This window comes from Petromyzon marinus, chromosome 32, assembly GCF_048934315.1.
Source record: "Petromyzon marinus isolate PM22_M1 ecotype Great Lakes invasive population chromosome 32, UKy_Petmar_22M1.pri1.0, whole genome shotgun sequence".
Classification (NCBI taxonomy): Eukaryota; Metazoa; Chordata; class Hyperoartia; order Petromyzontiformes; family Petromyzontidae; genus Petromyzon; species Petromyzon marinus.
In genome coordinates this window covers 5,807,169-5,828,271 of record NC_133698.1, presented here as the reverse complement: position 1 = coordinate 5,828,271, position 21,103 = coordinate 5,807,169, and the positions used below count along the sequence as shown (strand labels likewise).

At 46.6% G+C, this 21,103-nt stretch overlaps 1 protein-coding gene across 3 annotated transcripts in view; it reads right to left on the bottom strand.

The window, feature by feature from the left end:
• Positions 1-21,103, bottom strand: part of LOC116948094 (CD166 antigen-like) — a 79,764-nt gene that overhangs the window by 29,465 nt on the left and 29,196 nt on the right. For all 3 annotated transcript variants that reach the window (XM_032964430.2, XM_032964433.2, XM_032964435.2), the window contains exons 3-9: positions 20,270-20,483; positions 17,460-17,524; positions 10,753-10,837; positions 8,181-8,360; positions 3,362-3,483; positions 3,003-3,162; positions 338-456 (exon numbers count right to left, since the gene is read on the bottom strand). In XM_032964430.2, the coding sequence (XP_032820321.2) occupies positions 338-456; positions 3,003-3,162; positions 3,362-3,483; positions 8,181-8,360; positions 10,753-10,837; positions 17,460-17,524; positions 20,270-20,483 (945 nt within the window). The remainder of the gene's footprint in view (positions 1-337; positions 457-3,002; positions 3,163-3,361; positions 3,484-8,180; positions 8,361-10,752; positions 10,838-17,459; positions 17,525-20,269; positions 20,484-21,103) is intronic.

Sequence of the window (21,103 nt, the reverse complement as noted above, 5' to 3'; positions counted from 1 at the left end):
TCTCGACTACAGCAAATAAGCAAGGAACAAATAAGAGAACCACTGGGACCCGAGGTGACACTGAGAGAGAACAGCCAAGAGAGATGACTCCCGCGGTTTGGACACGTGGTCCAGATGCGATCGGAAAAGAACGGCGCACTCGCGTGGCGTTACAAACACAAGCGTGCGCAGAGAGAAAATCGCGGATGGGCAAAGGTGCACGCCGGGGTGGCACGGTGATGAATGATCTCGAGAAAAACCGGGGGCAATGAGCAGGAGGGAGTTAAAGAAGTTTCCCGAAATGGTTATGTTTGCGTCTCTTTGAGAACCGCGGCGGCTGACGTGGCCGACGGGATACCTTTGTCCACGTGTAGGTCGGTATCCCGGACGACGAGGGAGTGGCGCAGGTCACCTGCACCTGCACTCCAGCCATGACCTTGATCGGCTCGGAAGGGGTAAGCTTCACATCATCCAAGTCTGGTGGGGGGAGAACCAATGGAAAGACAAAACCGGAAGGCTAATTTTATTTAGAATCAGAATATTGATTCATCCTGGAGGAATCCGATGAACTACAAAGCTTTTTTTTCACAGATGCCCAGGAGGGGTGGCTCAGAACGTTACAACATCAAACAATACAAAAACATAATAGGAGTTCAAAGTATAGGAAAGGCAAGCCAATTACTCAATCAAATAGAAACAAAACACAACTATTTTACGAGGTAAAGCCCACTGAACTTCTGTTTCAGAAATGACCTGGCCACAAATGAGCGCTCAAACGAAATGGCTTATCATGTGGAAATGTATAGCAACGAAATAATCGAAATATTCTAAATGGAATGTGCAAAGGGTTTAGTTTTGGTGGATAGTCAACTTCAAGACCACAATCCCTTCCAGGTGGATAAAATGGGTATCAAACTTTGACAGGTCCACAGTGTTCATGTTCATTCTATGAAAAGACTGGCTCCTTCCATAGCAATGTGGAGATTTTACCACTGGCTCAGGACTGCTAATGTAGATTAGAGTGGCACCAATGCTCATCTGAGAAGGCAATGTACTGCTACGTTTAACGCTCGAGTAATTTGTTTCATTTATTGTGCCATTTGACGTATATCGGGATGCATCTTTGACGACAATAAACAATGCTTGGAGGTAACCCGCGTGCCTGCCCACAGCTTCAAATTGTTCCTCTAAATATGCTGGGTCACAGCAGCGTAAAATAAAACCAGACACCTGTGCAGTGCTGCACAGCAGCTGTGAGTGCACTCTCAAACGCAGGGCACGTGTCTTTCCAGAAACGCATACCACTTACCATGCATCAAAAGCAAAATCAATGCAGCCTGTATATAATATTCACTTCCCACTGGTCGGCTCTGCAGGGATTACCAAGGTTTCCTTTTTGCCCTTCCCCTTCCGAGACGAACGTTGGGCTGTGGACATGACCCAGCGGTAATGCGTTCACTAATCGAATCGAGTGTTTGCCCGTAGAATACCACGCGACGTCTACTACACAATTGACCGCTTTTGAGGAACCTGTGGCATTATTCGGAAGGAGGAGGCCATCGCGTGCCGACATCCCTGAGAGAAGAGGAATGGAACGTGTCTGAGGTTACGTCCGTCTATGAGATGGAGCGATGGACCGAGTTCATTCGCAGGTGCATGGCGGAATGTTACATCGTGGGATCGTTATTGGTGGCCCCAGCTTGGGAAGCACTTCATCCAACAGTGGATTGAACATGACTGATGATGGTGAAGATGATACAACGAACTAAACACTAAAAGCAGTCCTCAAGAAATTAATTTTCAATATCGATTTAAACGTGAATAGCTCCAGTGGCTTCCTAATTTCGGAAGGCAGAGCATTCCAGACGGCCGCAGAAGCGCATCTGAAAGCGCGCGATGCAGAACAGCTTGTGCCTTTGCCTTTGGTACCCATATAAACGACTATGCGCACAATGCCATGGCTGTAAGATCCAGTGCGCAGCTGCTGGGATGGATCGTTACATCTCGGGATCGTGAAAGGTGGCGGCAGCTTGGGGAGGCACTTCATCCAGCAGTGGATTGACCATGGCTGATGATGATATGCCTGCATCACAGTGTGCGCACATCCAAGCCTTACTAGGTACGCTTTTCGCACGTGTATTTATGCATGTACGCGCGCGCGCGCGTGTGCGTGTGTGTGTGTGTGCGCGCGCACGTTTAATACGGTACTGTGATCGGGGCACAAGCTCCGTGTTGAGCCGTTGAGTAATGCACAGCCGCACCGCCCGGAGGCATGGCCAGTCTCATTATGCGAAGCGACGGTGCCTGCGATGCAGGTGACAGCTTCCAGCATGCAAGAGCCCCCCCCCCCACCCCCCCCACTTCAGCGTACTAAGCGTCACATAGAGCATCCTTGAGCAGCGAGACGTTTGTTTTTTTGTTACTGACAAAGGCTGACGCAAAGTGTTTCTTTATTGTTCTGTTGACGTGGGAATTTGATACGCTTGCGAATAGCGCAACACTCTGCTTCCCTAATTTCGTGTCAAAATTTTATGCAATGGTTCAATTAAGCCACGTCGCGATGCGCATGGGGGGAAAAACCAAGGCAGGTGGCTCCTTCGGTTGCCTCATTAGCGGTTGCATGCTATTTTATGAGAAATTCCAACTGATGATTTTTTTTCTTCCTTCCTAGGGTTCCTTTCAAGTTCATCAAATTGATCGTTTCAATATCCTCCAAAATCTCATTCGGAAACCAATTTGTTTCAAACAGCTTTTCTGTGTGACTGGTGGGCTTGAGGTGGCTGTTTTAATTGGGTAGTGGGTTTGTGTTATGGTATTGGGTCAATCGCGTAATTTCCTTTAGATTGATTGACTCTGGCTGATTAAGCTCGGCCGTAATTGAGTTCCCCACGAAATCCTGTGTGTGCGAGCGTACGCAACATGGATGCGCATTTTGTAAGTCAGAGCAAAATACGACAATCACGATGGAGACAGCCACATTGACGATGACAATTATTGTTTGGCAACTCTCTCGCGCCACTCACAGTTCACCACGAGATCCTTGCTGCTGTTCATGGACGTCTCCATCCAGTCGGGATTGAAAGCGTGACACCCGTAAGTCCCGGTGTTGTTCCGATTCACGGCAGGCAGGGTCAGTCTGTCCTTCCGGGCTATGCTGGAAAAATCGAACTTCGCCGGCAAACTCTGAAACGAGTAAATGGGAGCGAGCAAAGTCAGTGGTCACGAACAGCAGAGCCATCGAACACAACGCAAACTTCAAAGGGCTCCGCTGAAAATCTCCCGTGGCATTATGAGTCTCGTGGTATCGGTGCACACGTATGTGCCCTCATTGTCTATTAACTGCCGGATGCTATGAGAAGAATAAAACAGAGTAGCTTCTCACCTGGTAGAAGTCGATCTCGGGTAGGGGGAATCCGTCTGTCTCGCACCTGAACACCACCGTGTCCCCCTCCTTCACGGCAACGCTGGGAGACTCAATGATGAGGTTCACCTTCTCAGGCGGATCTGTTCACCGCAAGGAATTCCACAGACATGAAATCATCATATGCCGCCACCGCCCATCGTCATAATTAAGTTTACCACCGTTATTACCGTCGTCGTCATCGTTGTTTTCATCTTCACCATTAAAAACAATGCCACTTTCATCATCATAATCATCGTCGTGAATTACCACTGGTGCTACCGCCACGATCATTAATGTAGTCATGATTATCAGAAATATTGTCATCACCCTCTTCACTGCCATCATTATCATCATTGACCTTTGTAAAACAAACCTCAAAGTGCAGCACGAATACAAAACCTACGTGTTAAGTTAACCAGCGCACTATAATGTCATTGAATAGGAGCTAACATGCATGCCGTGTTGTTCTCATAAACCCTACTGCAGATCCCGGCCATGAACCCTCGACACTCTGCGAAGTACAAATGCCCTGATTGAGTGTCCATGACTAGCAAAGCTATTGTACACTCATGGTGGATTCAGTTGTATTACACCACGCTAACAGGCAATACTACAGAACTACTTCAGAGATCCGTTCAAGTGACCTCTTCCCCACTATAGGGGAGAACACCTTCCCACACACGCAATGCAACAGGACAACGTTTATTGTGTGCAGGAAAACCAACATCGTTGAAATTCTCCAAGCAACATTCTAAACGTTTCTTGTTTGCCACGTGCTAAACGGCGTCCGTTTGTAGCTGTTATAAATCAAAGCCGTTAATGAAGCTATTATTAAATCAAGAAGCAGCTGTATCATACACCTAAAGTTAATTTGAATCGCGTGCAACCCTTTGCAATTTAGTTCGAGTGAAGTTGGCAACTCGGGGCGCTGCAATGTCACCGATTGCCGCCGCGGCGTAGCGGTCCGCACGCTCGAGGGTCGCCCGGCTCGATTCAATTTCCTGGCGCGGCAGTTGAAACAACGGTGCAAAGTTTCTTAAATCCACGTGTCCACCGCGGGTAGTCGATGGGCGGGGGGATCGCGCGCGGCGCAGGTGAATCGCGGGTACGCCCATCTCTTCCAAGATGCATGGCCAGCATCCAAAGGGTAGGTCTTCATACCCCCTGGTTGGAGCCCCTTCCGCCGGCAGTGGCATGAGAAAGCAATTGCAGCGCTGCGCCTTTACTTTGCTTCACACAAATATGTAACGGCATCCGGCAGTCCTGAATGGAAACGGCCATGCGACGGAGCACGCGTGCGGCCAATGAAGCCTGTCAACGCCGCGCCAAGCCACCTTTGAACTAAACTAAAACTATGAGAATGATATAAACTAAAACTATTTTTTGTTATTTTTACCAGGTAAGGCCCACTGAGCTACTATATAGCTATTTTTCAAAAGCGAGCTCGCCACAAATGACAGCTCAACAAAGTGGTTTGTCGTGTGGAAATGTATAACAGCCAAAATACTCCAAATGCACGTTTCTAAATGTGGAGGGAAAAGCCGGAGAACCTGGAAAAAAAATCCACGCGACCACAGGGAAAAAATGCAAACTACAAATATACAGGCGTCAGGGTCGGGATTGAACCCACGACTGTATATCAGGCGAGGGAGTTAACATCTCGCCACCGCGGACAAAATATGCGCGTCGCGGAGACACGGCAACACCTGCCAGGTAGGTCGTGTCATGTGACACGCACGCAACGTGCGCACACCCAGCCCCGAGCACCCACGCCAAACACTGGGACACCCGTCGACCAGTCAAACAGCTGTAGTAATCCCAGGGGGGAGGGGGTGGGGGGTACCAGAGTGGGCTCTAAATGGATGACGCTTCACACTTTTATTTATTGTCCTCCAATTTACCAACGGTGTCCACTCGTCCTTCTCTAGGGACACGTGCAAATTGGAGTCCCCAGGCGCGCGGATAAGTGTCGGAAGCCGGACGCGTCTCCGGCGCGAACGCGCGGCACCCCGGCAACCGCTATGCAGATTTGTCACCGCGGTGATGGCCCGATGCGCCACATCTTCAATTACCATCTGCGGTTTCCATTTTTTAAGTGCGCGGGGGTTTGAGTGCGACATCGTCAGAGGAAGAGCGTGCACCTCCGTGTGAGAACGCGCGCACGTGGCGTGTGCGAACCGCAGTGGTGTGGCGAGGTGTAGAGAGCTCTGAACCCCACGGCCCGAGTTTGATTCCCGGCCATGACTAACGTCAGCGGGCATTCTGATGGTCAACACCACCCATTCGTGTGTTGCTCCAGACTTAATGGATGCTCGCTACCAACAGCCTCTATACGCCACTCAGGTGATCATTGTGTTCAGTATGCACGGTAAAGGCATGCTGATGAACCCTTATGAAGTTAAAAACTGTACAGATGCGGCTCCATGCACTTTCTTTAAAATACCCTTTTGCCTTTTCCCCAATTTTCATTCGATTGTGCTATTGGTGTCATGTCATTGGAACTGTCCAGTGAAGGCAATGTCACAGCACCCGCCTCTGAGCTCCTTTGAAGTTAACCTCTTTCTCCCACTATGGGGAGAGAGAAAAGCAATTTCCCACAAAGTCCTCCTGCAGGAAAAGGTTTGGTGCGTGGCATTAAAAAAAATTGTTGCCGCCAATATTTTCATGATTCACAAAGCCGATGTTTTAGCTAAACAATTGAAACACTCACTGAAACAATGTATCATGGTTGAATAGGCTAATTGACTATCACATTGATTGACTTTTGTCTCTATATTCCCTCCTTGAGCGTGTTCCATGTAAAATATTTAGTTTAAAAGCATTCTTGAGCATAATACATCCTAAAGGTAAGATTTATATCAACAAATAATAGTTTTTTGAATAATTGGATCGTATCTATTTTGTACCAATGTGCGAACACTGGTGAAATCGCCCAATGCCACTTGACACCACTATTAGCAGCAAAAGGAAGGAAGTGATGTCATATAAAAAACATCACTTCCGGTCAATGGAAAATTGAAGACGAGCCACAGTAGTACAACTGTGGTCATGCAACCCAAACTATGGACCATATGGTAAAATACCGTAGTCTGCGCTCCTCCAACGGAGGAACAGCAAAACTACACGAACTCTCTCCTGAAGCCCCTCTCGTCGTGGCGAGCAGACCATGACATTGGCAACTAGCTCCTGAGTGTACAGTAGAACCCCTCTTAACGACCACCCCTGTTGACGATCGATCGCTTAGCGACGGCCTCCATAGAGCCCAATGTGTAGTGTATAGTAGTGTAGTGTTTAGGAGTGTAATGTATAGTGTAGTGTATAGTAGTGTGTAGTGTATAGTAGAATTACTCTTAACGACCACCCCTATTAATGACTAATCGCTTAACGACGGGCCTCCATAGAGCCCAATGTGTAGTGTATAGTAGTGTAGTGTTTAAGAGTGTAATGTAGTGTAGTGTGCAGTAGTGTGTAGTGTACAGTAGAACCCCTCTTAACGACCACCCCTGTTAACGACTGACCGCTTAACGACGGGCCTCCATAGAGCCCAATGTGTAGTGTATAGTAGTGTAGTGTTTAGGAGTGTAATGTATAGTGTAGTGTATAGTAGTGTTTATTGTAGTGTATAGTAGAATTACTCTTAACGACCACCCCTATTAATGACTAATCGCTTAACGACGGGCCTCCATAGAGCCCAATGTGTAGTGTATAGTAGTGTAGTGTTTAGTAGTGTAATGTATAGTGTAGTGTATAGTAGTGTAGTGTATAGTGTAGTGTATAGTGTAGTGTATAGCAGTGTAGTGTATAGTAGTGTAGTGTATAGTAGTGTAGTGTATAGTGTAGTGTATAGTAGTGTAGTGTTTAGTAGTGTAATGTATAGTGTAGTGTATAGTAGTGTAGTGTATAGTGTAGTGTAATGTATAGTGTAGTATATAGTAGTGTAGTGTATAGTGTAGTGTATAGTAGTGTAGTGTATAGTAGTGTAGTGTTTAGTAGTGTAATGTATAGTGTAGTGTATAGTAGTGTAGTGTATAGTGTAGTGTATAGTAGTGTAGTGTATAGTGTAGTGTATAGTAGTGTAGTGTTTAGTAGTGTAATGTATAGTGTAGTGTATAGTAGTGTAGTGTATAGTGTAGTGTATAGTAGTGTAGTGTATAGTGTAGTGTATAGTAGTGTAGTGTATAGTAGTGTAGTGTATAGTGTAGTGTATAGTAGTGTAATGTATAGTGTAGTGTATAGTGTAGTGTATAGTAGTGTAGTGTATAGTGTAGTGTATAGTAGTGTAGTGTATAGTGTAGTGTATAGTAGTGTAGTGTTTAGTAGAATTCCCCTGTTAACGACGGCCTGTTGGAGGTACAGTAAATATTAATTAATGCATTATTAACCATGTTTATTTTAACAGTATGTGTTTATAATGTTGTTAGTATCTTTGCGTATTACTATACGCTGTTTAAATATTATAACAAAGTTGCCGGGTGAAAAATTATGATTTCCGATGCTATCGGAACGAATTAAGCCTTTAACATGTATTTCCTATACTCGCATTAATGACCAAGTAAATTAACGCCGGTTTTGTGGAACCAATTACCGTCATTAGGAGGGGTTCTAATGCATTGTCATCATATGCAACATTGGAATGGAGTCATATTGATTTAAAGCAACAAAAACAAAAATCCAATCACCCAAAATTTCCCATATCTAGGCCCGACATTTGGATTTTGCCGGATTAACCCGACACTTGGGAGTCCACCTCTGATGTATACACTCACGCAGATGCCCTTTGCCTGTCCCATGTACTCACAGTGCATAGTCACGTTGATTTTCTCCGAGTCGATGGCCTTGCTGCTGCCTGGCATCTTGTAGTTGACCTCGCAGTGGTACTTGGCTCTCACGTCCGACTTCTGCGGCTTGTAGTTCAGGACGGACGTGACGGTGAACGTGCCGTCGGTCTCTTTCGTGACCGTCGGCGTCACTTTCACGTCTGCCACAAGTACCCATGCACACACGCAGTCATCCACCCTTTAGCCTTGTAAACTGTAGACTGTGGGCACAAAGCGCCGTCAGTAAGCACCTATTATAGCCTGCACGACACACAGACTATGCGGCCAAAACCACGTCAACATATTATGTTCACATACCGCGCTAAGCATTCATTTAAGGCAGAGTCAACGCAGACTAGGCCCAGAACAAGTTTAGATATCACTTGAATCGTGGTTCACCTCGGGGAGGCCCATAACTGGTTCAGGCATTCGTTATCCACGATACCAGTGAGCGGGATCGAACTTGGCCAGCCAGGTTTGTAGCAAGGTGCACTAACCACTGTGCTACCGCTCCCCATTCCACAAAGACAAAGATCCTCCCTATATCCTTAACAGACTGTTGGGGTAAGTGGTGTTTGTGAGCACCTATAAAGGTTGCACGGCACATGAGAGGGTGGATGGCCAGCACCACGCCTGGCTGTCTTTGTCTCTCCAGTGGCGATGTTTACACACCGCACCAGTTATATACTTAGTCAACCTAGAGGAGGCTCGTGTAAGCAGGCTCGTAGCACAGGGCACGAACCACTGCACTACTGCTTAACCATACCAAACACACGCACACAAACACGCAAACTTAATTTACAATCAAATTATGTGCATTTGTGATTCCTGCCCATGAGCTCTGTTAATTGAAATAAATAAAATCAGTGATTGTTAGTGCGGGCCACTAACTGTAAAAATTGCAAATGTTGAACCAAGACTGGAAATTATGACTACGCATTATTCATTGATTACAGAGTACTACCGGTGATGCAAATGCATCAGTTGAGCCAATTATTGTTCCCGTGATGTAGCTCGATATCACATGTGATCGAGTAGGCAGAGTAGAAACATAAAAGAGGCGCCATGACTTGATGTGCCAATACATTCACGTCGCAGCAAAAAGTGCTGTCCCACCTGCAACCATTAAAATTCGTTCAGTTTGCATTCATCGCACGCACCATGCGTTTGTTTGGCCTTTTGTGCTTTTTTGCTCACGTTTTTATGGAAAAGTTAAAAGAGAAAAAACACACATCAACGGAGCAGGTTCCGTGCACGCGCACACGTATGGCTAATGCCGTGCAAGCACACACACACACTTCAAACAAAAGCGGCCGGTGATGGAAGCCGGTCTGTGAAGCCGGGGTTACACGTGTTTATTTTAAGGACGCTACAGGAGATTCAAATGTATTTACTTATCGGCCCATTAGCCCTGAGCTTCAGAAGACCTTTTTATTTTATCACGCTAAGACAGGGTCTGGATGGCCGATGGAAATCAATTTGCTTATCGGTGGGAAACACATTTTTCGAGGGCTGCTTGGTTAACCTGCGGTATATTTACGTCCAGCACCAGGCCAAATTGTGGCGTGCAACATATTACCGGAACCCGCTGTTGTATTGTAATACCCGAGCGGTAAAAATCAAGGTCAAAAAGCTGCTGCTGCTCTATTGAGAATCTTGACGCAGCCTGGCGCTGCCGAAGCATGCGTCTAAATTGCCAAGAAACGACGCCCCTTTGCCAATAGCATCCCGAAATGCGGCGGTATTTGTTTGACGGGCGCGATTGCTGATGAGACTCAGAAAGTCGAAACCGTTTTCGGAGTTTGCTGCTGTAACAAATGCTGCTGATAAAGCATTGGGTACCGGGGGGGAGTTCTATAGGGCAATAGACTACAATGTGTTATTTTGTGTGTAGAGAGTGACTTTTAAGAATAGGCTTTACCCTTTATGGAAATAAAACAGTTGTTAAGATGTTGAGACGCCAAACTCATGCCTATTGCAAGGCATCAAGTCCGCATTGGCCACACATACGTGTGGCGAAAAATACAATACAAACATGATCCGATATTATATGCACTGTCTTTGAAACTGATTGGCCTACACCGGAGCCTTCTTTCTTGCCTCGTCTCACCAATGTTAGACCAAAGGACATCAAAAGGCGAACAGTGCTAAGGCAATGCAAGTATGATACTAGCAAAAAATACTCGCAGATAGGGAGATACTTCTGTCCGAATATTTACACATTGTTATTTGTGTCCTGGGAGTGGTGCGCCAGGAACGAAAACTCAACACACCCGACACTATCGCCGCCCGCAAAGCCTGGTTGAGCAGATCTTCTCGAAAGCTTTCGCCACCCACTACTGCGGGCGCATTCAGGTGGTGGCGCCCACAGTCGTGCGTGGCGAAATCTCCGCAGAATCAATGCTTAAGATGCCGCCCGAAGCAGGCGACCACACTCGGGATTACGGGCGGCTGGGAAAGCGTACGCCGATGGCACCTTCTTCGCAGCAAACATGGGTGGCAAAGATGTGATTTGCACATTATATCGGTAGGTGAATTGCTTCAGATATTTACCAGCAGATGGCAAAAGGGGCACGGAGCCCTTGTACCAGGTGATGTTGGGCTCTGGGTAAGCATTCTGCACCAAACATTCCCCGATCTACACAGAGTGGAAACAAACAGACCAACAGCGCGCGCGCGCACACACACAATGACAAAGGAATGCTCATCAATCAACATTCCATAGTATACAATGAGCTTAGGGTGGTGGCTTATATTTTTTTATTTATTTATTATGCGCACCCCCTGCACCCACCCAGCTCTGGCTGAAGTCTGCGTGGCAGACACACCCCACATAGGGCAAGACCTAGGATGCCCCGATAGAAACGATTCAGCAGCGGTTCAATAAGATGCTCCTTGATTGCATGGAGGTGTACGTATGTTGAACTTCTTTAGTGGCAATCGGAGGTGCGGGGGAAGGACAACAAATGAACGCACACACAGCAGGTGAGGGGGGTGGGCGTTATCTGCTGAATCCCGCCATCCCCCTCCATAAAAAAACGTACCACGCTAGTCAATAACAAGGCCCTAAAATAAGTGAAGCTTCAGGCAGACGTTGCTTTCTCTTCAATGATGCGCTTGAAACGCTCTTCCTTTAGATCTTAGGAGGCCATTGGAGCTATGTGCTTTTAAATATAGTTTGGAAACAAATCTTTTTTTTTAGAACTGATTTTTGTGTGTTCATTGCCCTTCCCATAACAACTCTGATTAGCAAGAGTCGTTCAACATGCATACAATGAAGAACGTTCCATTGCCTGAAATGTCACTTATCATACACATCCCCCACCCCCCACCCCGCAACATTTATGGAAGTGTTATTATTGACGAAAGTGTTCAGTTTTTGATGTCGCGTGACAAGAAAGTGTTTTGCTTAACAGGGTATCGCTGCTAAACATCTATAAAGAATGCGCGTTAACAGCCGCAGGACGGCGTCGCAACGTGTAACAACAACAAAAAAAAACATTACTCACGGAGAAAGAAAAAAAACAACTCACACAATTTTTGTTTTTAAATCTTGCCTTGATGAACGAAAACCAAAGACCGATCCGACACGCGATATTAACGTTCCACCCACCAGGTGCGCCAGTTAATGGGAGGGCATTCATGGGCACTCGTTTGACACGGGGCCCCACAATAGCTTCGCTGCATGTGCGCGCCCCCATGAGGAGGGATTTTTCAAAAAGCTGCGCTGGGTCTCTGCAGCCCGAGCCGATCTCCGAGCGTGCTGCGCCAACGAAGGCTGGCTGCAGTGGCGCATTGCCAGGGTGACAACCGTTTCCCGCGTGGCTCGTCGGCACGCGCCTTTTTGGTGGACGTTCAACAACCGTGGGCAAGATTCCAGCGCCTCGAGTAATCCAACTTGATTTCCACCAAAGCCTCGCAGACGTTTTATATATATATCTGGTGACGTCCGCACCAAGCGATGGCGAGAATTAGTTATGAAAGCGTGAACGTTGTGAGATGTGGGTTCCGTTACGACGATTGGCTGGAGAGCCCGATAAATGTGCGGCGTGTTGCTCAGCCAGTTTGTGCACGTTCAATTTTACACAGCTGTTCCGCAGGAGAATTACAAAAGCATATTATCACTCCTCCACGCATACGGTAAACCTCACTGAGCACCTTGACACCTTTTAATGAATATCCTAGATTGTGTTGTTTGGTCAATTACTTTTTGTCATCTTCCCCTAATTTGATCCCAATCGTGCCATCGGCGTCACATCACGAGATCAAGCAACTGTCCAGACCTCTCGCAGAGCAGAGAAAAATCATCATTTTGGAGAGACGGCACCATGGAAGCGGGTATCACAGAGCTGCATCTGAGACCTCGGGTCCACACAACGTTTAGGGCAGCAACCAATTCTGCATATGAGTGATATTTGTCTCACGACAGTAGGCCGGATTTTTCTTCTCAGAGCTGGATTTAAGCCACATTAAGTTCAATTTTACGTGACATGTTTATTTTCGCGCAGTCATTGGTGAGTGGACTGAGACCATGGGCCACCACCAACTCATTACACTTTGAGGACCTGGTTGACCAAACAGGCAGCTGCCTGGATTTGAACCCACAGATCTCAGCGGTGCCCCCTCGGTGCTTTACGGCTGCGACGCATGCGACAGGAAACCTGCATTCTGGAGAAAATGCATCGTAAAGTAAGGTTAAATTAATTCCCATATTGCGCTCCACATTGCAGTGGTGGAAGGACATTTTTTGGTTCATTCAAAGTATTGTCACCGTCCAAATGTTCGCTGCTTGTTTCAAGGGTTTCTCAGTATAATTCCGGCAGGCCACCCCGGTTAATACTGCAGGTGTATTTACTGTAAACACACTGCACATGTTTCACAGGGGACCATTACAGATCGAGTGACGTCATTTGAGATGTGTAGGCCGTTGCGCCAAATTAGGAAATATATATCGGCAAATTACTCAATTGGGGGACCGCAGACTACAGTAAAACCTTGGATTGCGAGCATAATTCGTTCCGGAAACGTGTTTGTAATCCAAAGCACTCGTATATCAAAGCACTCGTATATCAGTTGTGATCACGTGACGCTCGGCAGACAAAGCGTATACGTACTGCTCGTATTGCAAGACCTCGCTCGTTTATCACAATACAGACGTGCTGATGAGTATTGCTCTCATTGTTTATCCTAAAGGTCCTAAGAGTGACGAAGATGCTGGTGCCAGAGAGAGCCGTGTGAAGCAAAAAATAAGTGATCGCCATCGTCAGTGAACCTTGTAATTTACTTCCCATTGAGTGCGAAGTTGAATCCGATGAAAAGCGGGCAAATCCCACTATTGGGGTCAAATTTTACACCCGGACGATGTGCACGTGAACTGTATAAACACGTGTGCATGCATATCCGTGTATCCGTGTTTGACACGTATCATATTTACATACATGCATGTGAACATTGAACATTCGTACGCTGAAGTAACAATCTAGGCAAGTGAGCACCTTCTGATGAGCACGGTTGGCTACGTACGGTGCAAAAGAAGTTCAAACATACGTACAGCAATGCAACACCCAAGGGTAAAATGAATAATACGTAAATAATACTTAAAGACAGGATGCGCTTTTATTGCCACTGAACATGAAACAAAATCCAAATTATACTTGTGTTTATGCTCTAAATTGGCAGTTATTGCCGTTCGGTGTCGCGTTTGCGGTCATTGCACACATTAAGAGAATCGGCAGCGAAATAACCCAATTAATATGCTTTTTGGATAAGGGTCTTATCCAGTTAGCAGCTTTAGGATTGAGAAACGTTGGCACACATTGCGGGAACGCCGCCAACTGCCTCTAACAGACTCAGAACGCGGGCTCCGGGCAACGGAATGCATTTCGTTTACTCTCCGAGCAAGATCAAGCCGCTTTAAATCAATGAACGCTCATGAAGCGCTTCATATACATTAGGGATATTTCCAGGCGTGGGGTTAATTAGTTCTGGATTTAAGCAGCGCGTAAGCTGCAAATGCCAACTGACGCATAATTAGGGCCTGCAGGTTTCTAAGACGAGGCTGTATGATGATCCAGGCTTCCTTGCACCAACGGTAATAATGTTTTAGCAATGCAGTCCCCCGAGTCCGACTCGATAAAGACAGATGCTATTTGTGCGTGCCTTGTTGGTGTTGTTGTCGGCTGGAGGGATAAAGGGGACAGCAAAGGGCAATTCGTGTCCATAGCCAAAAGTTCAAGGGCTGCTTAATCAGAATCTTTATTTATAACTGGAGGGAGAATCCGAACGAGCTACAAAGCTCTTTTTTCACAGATGTCCAGTCAGGGAAAGGGGGTCAGAAAGTTACGACAACACACAATACATCAAACAACCACGGCAGGGGTGCAAAGTCTAGGAAAGGTCATGAAAATCACTCAAAATCAAGACAATTAAACTAAACCATTTTTAATTTACCGGCTAAAGACCACCGAGCCATTCAGTCAGGTGGCTTAGCAGTAGACAGAGCGAGCCGCTCGCAATCGGAAGGGTACCAAAAGTTGAAATCCTCGGTGGGGGCTGGACAGAGCCCATCATATCTCCCCAAGGGTCGATAAAACGAGCATCACCTCGTGGGGGAAGTCAACAGCTTCCATTCACGGCACGTGCCCATGGTGCATCAGCGGTAGAGCGAGAGCGGCTCGCTATCGGAAATTTGTGAGTTCAAAATCCTGGTTTGGGAGTTGACAACCCACCATATAGCCCCCCGCCTCGCCATAGGAATGTGGAATTTCCACGACAGGCTCAGGGGCTGTAAACAAGAGATGAGGCACCACCGCAATGCTAAAATGTATCGTTTTAATGGGTGGCAGGTGGCCTCTAAGAGAACATGTGTTTGTTGTACTATATATATTTGTAGGATTCATTTATGTACATGCCAAAGGGCAAATGGTATGCGAAGGAAGCACGTGAGTGCTAGTTACGTTTTTTTCTCTCCCTTTCACCGACGCATAACAAATAAAACACAGCGCTTTCATTTAACCAAGGAAGGGCTCGCTGAGATTGATTCTCGATCGCGAAAGAACGAATTTGCATAAACACGGATATGGAGGGGCAGGCAATAATAGGAATTATTTTTTTTGTTATATATATAAAAAACATTTGGTTGTAGGTAATTTAAAACGTGCAAGTTCTAATGAGGACATAGACTATCAAATTGAGCTGAGCACATTCCTTTCGGGAAATGTGACTGATAATGGCCCTCCACCCTGCTACAGCCACTCGAGCGAAAGGTTTAGTAGACCAAGAGCCGATTGCTGATAACGTTGCCCGCAAAACACGAGGGGCTCGCATTAACATTCAGGCCGGAGCAGCGCACGGCAGTGTGAAGGCAGCAGCTCTCTTGAGTGGTGCTCATCGACACGCGAATGTGCCTGCGTTGAGCCTCTTTCGCACCGTACGTAGCCAACCATGCTAATCGGAGTTGGTTGGGGGTGGGGCGGAAGGATGGCAAAACTAAACACAAAAATAAGTTCCAAAGAAATTCGTTTTTCGATCCAGATTTAAAAGTGTCGGTAGGAAGAGCGTTGCAGAAGGCCGCAGAAGGGCATCTGAAAGCGTGCGATGCAGTGAGCCCGTCTTTGTTCGTTGTGACGAATGTCTTCGTAGCAGCGGTTGTGGCGTTGTATTACGAACGGGTGAGCCCGTTCTTGCCAAAGTGCCACGCAACGCACGCGACGTTATATAACATGGCTCTAATCAGATTGATACATGCTCGCTGCGATGGCTTTACAGCATAACCGAAAGGACTCTGTTGAATATGGAACACTGAACGAAAGCACAATTACCAAACTGCAAGGAAAGCACTCTTCAAATCTAAAGCACTCTAATCGCGTTCCCACTTTGAGCTGACATCACCGCGCGACTGACGCCGCGTAATAAAGAGGCAAACGGGCACAGGATCGAGCTCCTTCGGAAACCTGAAAGCTACCATGAAAAGTAACGTGCCTCGTGAAGAGCGTTTTCAATCAGCGCGTGTTACTCAATGAAGGCACGGGAATCAGAAACACGGGTGCTTACAAGAGCAAGTTGAACAAAATCTGAAGTGTGCAGAGAAGCAGAATGACACAGAGGCAGAAAGAGGAACGCGTGGAGCAGGGAACAATTAAAAGCCAGAGGCATAATTTGGACTCTTAAGAAAAGTGGTATTTGACTGGTGATGGAATGCAAAAGGAGGTAGAGCACTCAGATCAGGTAACGTGCAGAAGTGAGATGAATTGTGGCATCTCAGCACCACGAGGGATGATGGCAGCACGGGGAGGCTTTCATCCAGCAGTGGATAGACAATGGCTGATGATGGGGGTGATGAGGGATGCCACATAATATATCCATTGTTTCCTTCCCACGAATGTTTCCCTCGCTTGTAAATAAACAGGCGAGTTTAGTGAAATCCTGATTCTTTAATCGCACTTCACATACTTCCATTAAAATTCCTAATGGGAATGAACTTCAAGAAATGTTTAGCAGAACTGCGTAAAGAAGTTGGGGGTGGGGGGGGGGCGGAAGGACAACAAGTTCGCTAAACCATTGTGAAATTATCTGTAAGAGGAACACAGCTGGAAAATATAGCAGAGCATTGTCTACCTGGGACACTCCATTGAAGGTGGACCTGATATCTGTGAAAAAGAGCTTCATAGCTCATCAGATTCCTGCAGTCTAAAGAAAAATTCTGATTCTTCTGATAACGATTCTGAACAGGATGAAATGAAGAGGACACTGCACGATTTGGTTGTGACCACAGCACAGCCGGACGTGCGATTGTTTTGCAAAGGGGACATTGTAATAAACAAATGGCTGGCAGTGGATGGAGCAATAAACGGATCTGATCAGTTTTGTTGCCAGAAAAAAGGGGAAAAACCCTATTATTACATTTTGGTACTGGCAAAGGAGGTCTAATGATGTAGATGCTCACCCCGAGCCCTCATTACTTTGATAGTGCATTGTCTTTGAGCTGTACGCCTTCTGGCGTCATGTGGTCGAGCACCAATTGGGTCGAGGCTCAAAAGAAAGCCGTCCCTTGGTGTGGACCAAACAGTTTCAAGGACAATGCATATATTATCATAGTATGTTTTTTGTTTGCATTTTGACTGCAGGTATTGTGGTTAATGCAGACATGAATCCTCGTAAAAAAGGTTTCAGTTTTGTTGCCAGAAAAAAGGGGAAAACCCTATTATTATTATAAACAGATTTGACTTCAGCAAAACATGTCAATGTATGGTAAGCCTCACCTTATAGAGTTGTTTGTTCACTAGCACGGGCAGGGTGCTCGCCGTGATGTCCACCTTTGGTGCCGCTGGAGGAGAACAAGGAGAGAGGCATCGCGTTCAATATGTAAATAATCACGGCCATGAGCCACGCACCAAGTCCTCATGAGAGGAAAGCCTCCCAAAAGCTTCTGCAGAAGACATCATTAAACATTTTTTGTTTAAAACGAAACGATAAACTATTTTTTTTATTTTACCAGGTATGGTCTACTTGAGCTACTATATGTAGCTCTTTTGCAGAAGCGATCTTGCCACAAATGATAGCTCAGCCAAGTGGTTTATCGTTGTGGAAATTTATAGCAGCCAAATACTCGAAACGCATGTTTTTGAATGTAGAGTGAAAAGCCTCATGATGTATCACAGTCCAGAGACGTGGCTGTCATTATTATTAATTGTTGATATTTGCTATTATAAAAGGAATGGAACGAGTCTGAGAGGACGTTAAACCGAGGAGACGGAGTGATTAAATCAGTTCCTGTGCAGGTGCAAGCCGAATCATTGCATCACAGAATCGTGAAAAATTGCGGCGGATTGGGGGAGGCCTTCATCCAGCAGTGGATTAAACATGGTTGGTAATGCAAGGGTTAGAGCCATTAGTGGTTAGAGCACTGCACTGCGAACCAAGCGACAAGAGTTACATTCCTAGCAAAAGCTGTCATGAGTAGCGAGTGATGTTTGAATGGGACCTACTCCCCTTCACCAACGAATGACGACGAGAATGGTGAAGTATGGTAAAACAACCTCAGTGGCACCGACATGGAATGGGAAGGTCTTCATCCAGTAGTGGATAGACAAATACAATTATTACAAAATGTTGAGTTCTTTATGACATTATTCAAGTCAACATGTGCATCCACACACGTCAGCTTAGCTGTGTGCTTATGAAGGCCACTGGGTAGCAATGTGGTTAGTACATTAGTCTCACAATTGAAGGTCGTAGAGTTGAAATCCACTCCTCTGGAATGCATATGTAGGGGAGTAGTGGGTGACGTCACGTCACGCTCGCCCTCGGAGAGTGGCGTCGCAGAATGTGACGTCAGGCGGACCCTGGGGGGACGGTGACGTCATGCCCCAGGGGGGTATTTAAAGGGGGACCCAGGGATGTAACAGGGCTCGTCGGGGGTAGGAGTGGGGACTCAGGGGAGCTGATCCTCACCCGAGGCTAGGGGAGGCCACTCCGCCCGACGGGCCGAGGTTGGGGTTGAATCTGGGTACCCCTGTCCCCTGGGGAGTTATCGCTAGGGGGGTGGGTAGGCGTAAGCCCCTAATAAACGTGGCGTGAGCCCCTAATAGCAACCTGCCTCGGAGTCGTCATTTACGCCACAACACATACAAGAATGTCCACTTCCTGGGGAGACTTCTATTAGCAATGTAAAGAATTACTGCAATGAAGGCCTTTATACAAAAAAAGGTGACATTTAAACGTGACAGCCCTGTGTGATTTTCTCCAGGTGTAACGTAGCAGTTATTCCATTCCCCGTTTGACTATGGCTAAGAGTCCCTCGCGTTTTTACCAAGGGCAAATATATTCTACTACATCGCTAGCCCTATATATCTGATGCACTGACCCCAGCGACGGGCAGGAAGAATTTCCGCCACTGGTTGAAGACCACCAGCACGTACGAGTGCCAGGTGATTTGTCATTTTCTCTCCGCACGGAGGCACTTTGACTTTGGTTACTCATATCTGCTTCCTTGTCTAAATATATGCTGCACTATGGTTGCGTTTAAGATTCCATTTTTTTTCCATCCCCTTCGAATATTGGATTGTTGAATGTTTAGGCCACAAATGTGTTTCATTTGTTTTTCAGATTTGCATTTACTACATTTTCCTAACTTACATATTGGATGCACACAATTTAACAATTTGATGAATGTTAAATATTTATAATTGAATTAACAGTTTCCATCGGTAAAACTATTATTTTAATGTAACCGTTTTAACATTTCTATTCATCAACATGACCCTGGGGGGGTGTGGGGTGGTCAGGGGAGAGCAGAAATGACATCGTGGAAGTGACATCGTGGAAGTGACATCATTCCTGTGACGTCACATTTTCGTATAAATCACAATGGGTTGCAAAATTGTAAAATATGTTGCAAAATGCGTGACATAATTCACGGTATGAATGAGTGATGTCAATTACAGTGGTGCTCTTCGTGAGCTCGTCAATGTAACTGAGACAATAAGAGACATAGACAACTCGGCCCCTCTCCGGATGATTTGAAATTTCACACCTAGGCCTGATTTTCAGATTTTTCTGACGAATCAAAAAATATCTGGAACACATCTCTAACATACATGATGTATTATATTAGGTTTCTCATCGTATACCCTATTACAAAATATATATATGTCCCCCGTGTATAGCTTTAACAAACTTTTTGGGCAAATGCTGTTAGCGGCCAACTATGAAGGTTGGTACGGCACACAAGGGGGTGGGTGGCCAACACCACGCCCGGCCTCCGTTGTCTCCCAAGTAGCGATGTTTATTGACTGCACCCAGGTACTCATTTGAGGCTGAGTCGACCTAGGGGAGGCCCAGGACCGGTTCAGATCATCATCATCATCATCACTGTTTTTGGCCGAACTCGAGCAGCCGGGTTCGTAGCGCAGCTCGCTAACCGCTACACTACCGCTCCAGTAAACGTAGTCTACGTCCGTTCTTGTTAATATTTCTACACGCTTCTACATTATTTGAAGGCTTGCATAAGCAGCCCGGGCCACAGGTGGCGAGAGGGGACGTGTGGGGACATGCGAAGGCGCTCACTTACAAAACACCTTGACGCTGGCTGTCGCCTCTCCCACGCCCGCCGGCCCCGCCGACACCTGGCAGATGAAATCGCGCTCGTCCATGGCCATCGTCGTGTTGAACATCAGGGTGAAATCGGTGCCTTTGTTGATGCGGTCCGAGTAGTCGGTGCCATCGTCGATCAGGAACTCGTTCATGTCCTTGTAGATGATCCTCAGCCGGGTCAATTTCGAAATCTGCACGACGGTCAACCAGAAAGCGATGTTTCATCAACATCGTCGCCATCGGCCATGATCAGGGGTCGGGAACCTGCGGCTGCATAGCTGCGTGTGGCTCTTTCAGTGACCGCTTCGTGACGTCATTTATGAAAGACCCCCAACCATGTCTCGTATTCATGCACGTTGCGGCCCTTGAAATATTGAGTTGTTGTTTTCACCGAATTCCAAATAAATGGCTCCTCTTGTTCTTTTGGTTGCCAATCCCTGGACATAGTCAATCACAGAGCCGTGTTTTTATTATAATACAGCTGCGGTAGCATCGTGGTTAGAGTGCTCGGCTCACAATTGGAAGATGTACAGTTGAAATGTAAATGAACCACACAGTATTTCTGGAGCCCTTCGTCAATCGTGTGCTGCGTGAACGTCTTCCCAAGTCACGCTGGTCATGGGGGTGGAGGTTGGTGTTTAACTATACTTCACCACAACATGCCAGGGTGTACTACGACAAGTAATTAAACCAGGCTTGCCAGGATCGTGGCAGCCCGTGCTCACTAAACGTTTCTCCGTGCCTGCCCACAGGGCGGCATGCCCCGTGCCACATGCGTCCAACCCCCCGATTTTCCAGCGAGGCCCTGCTG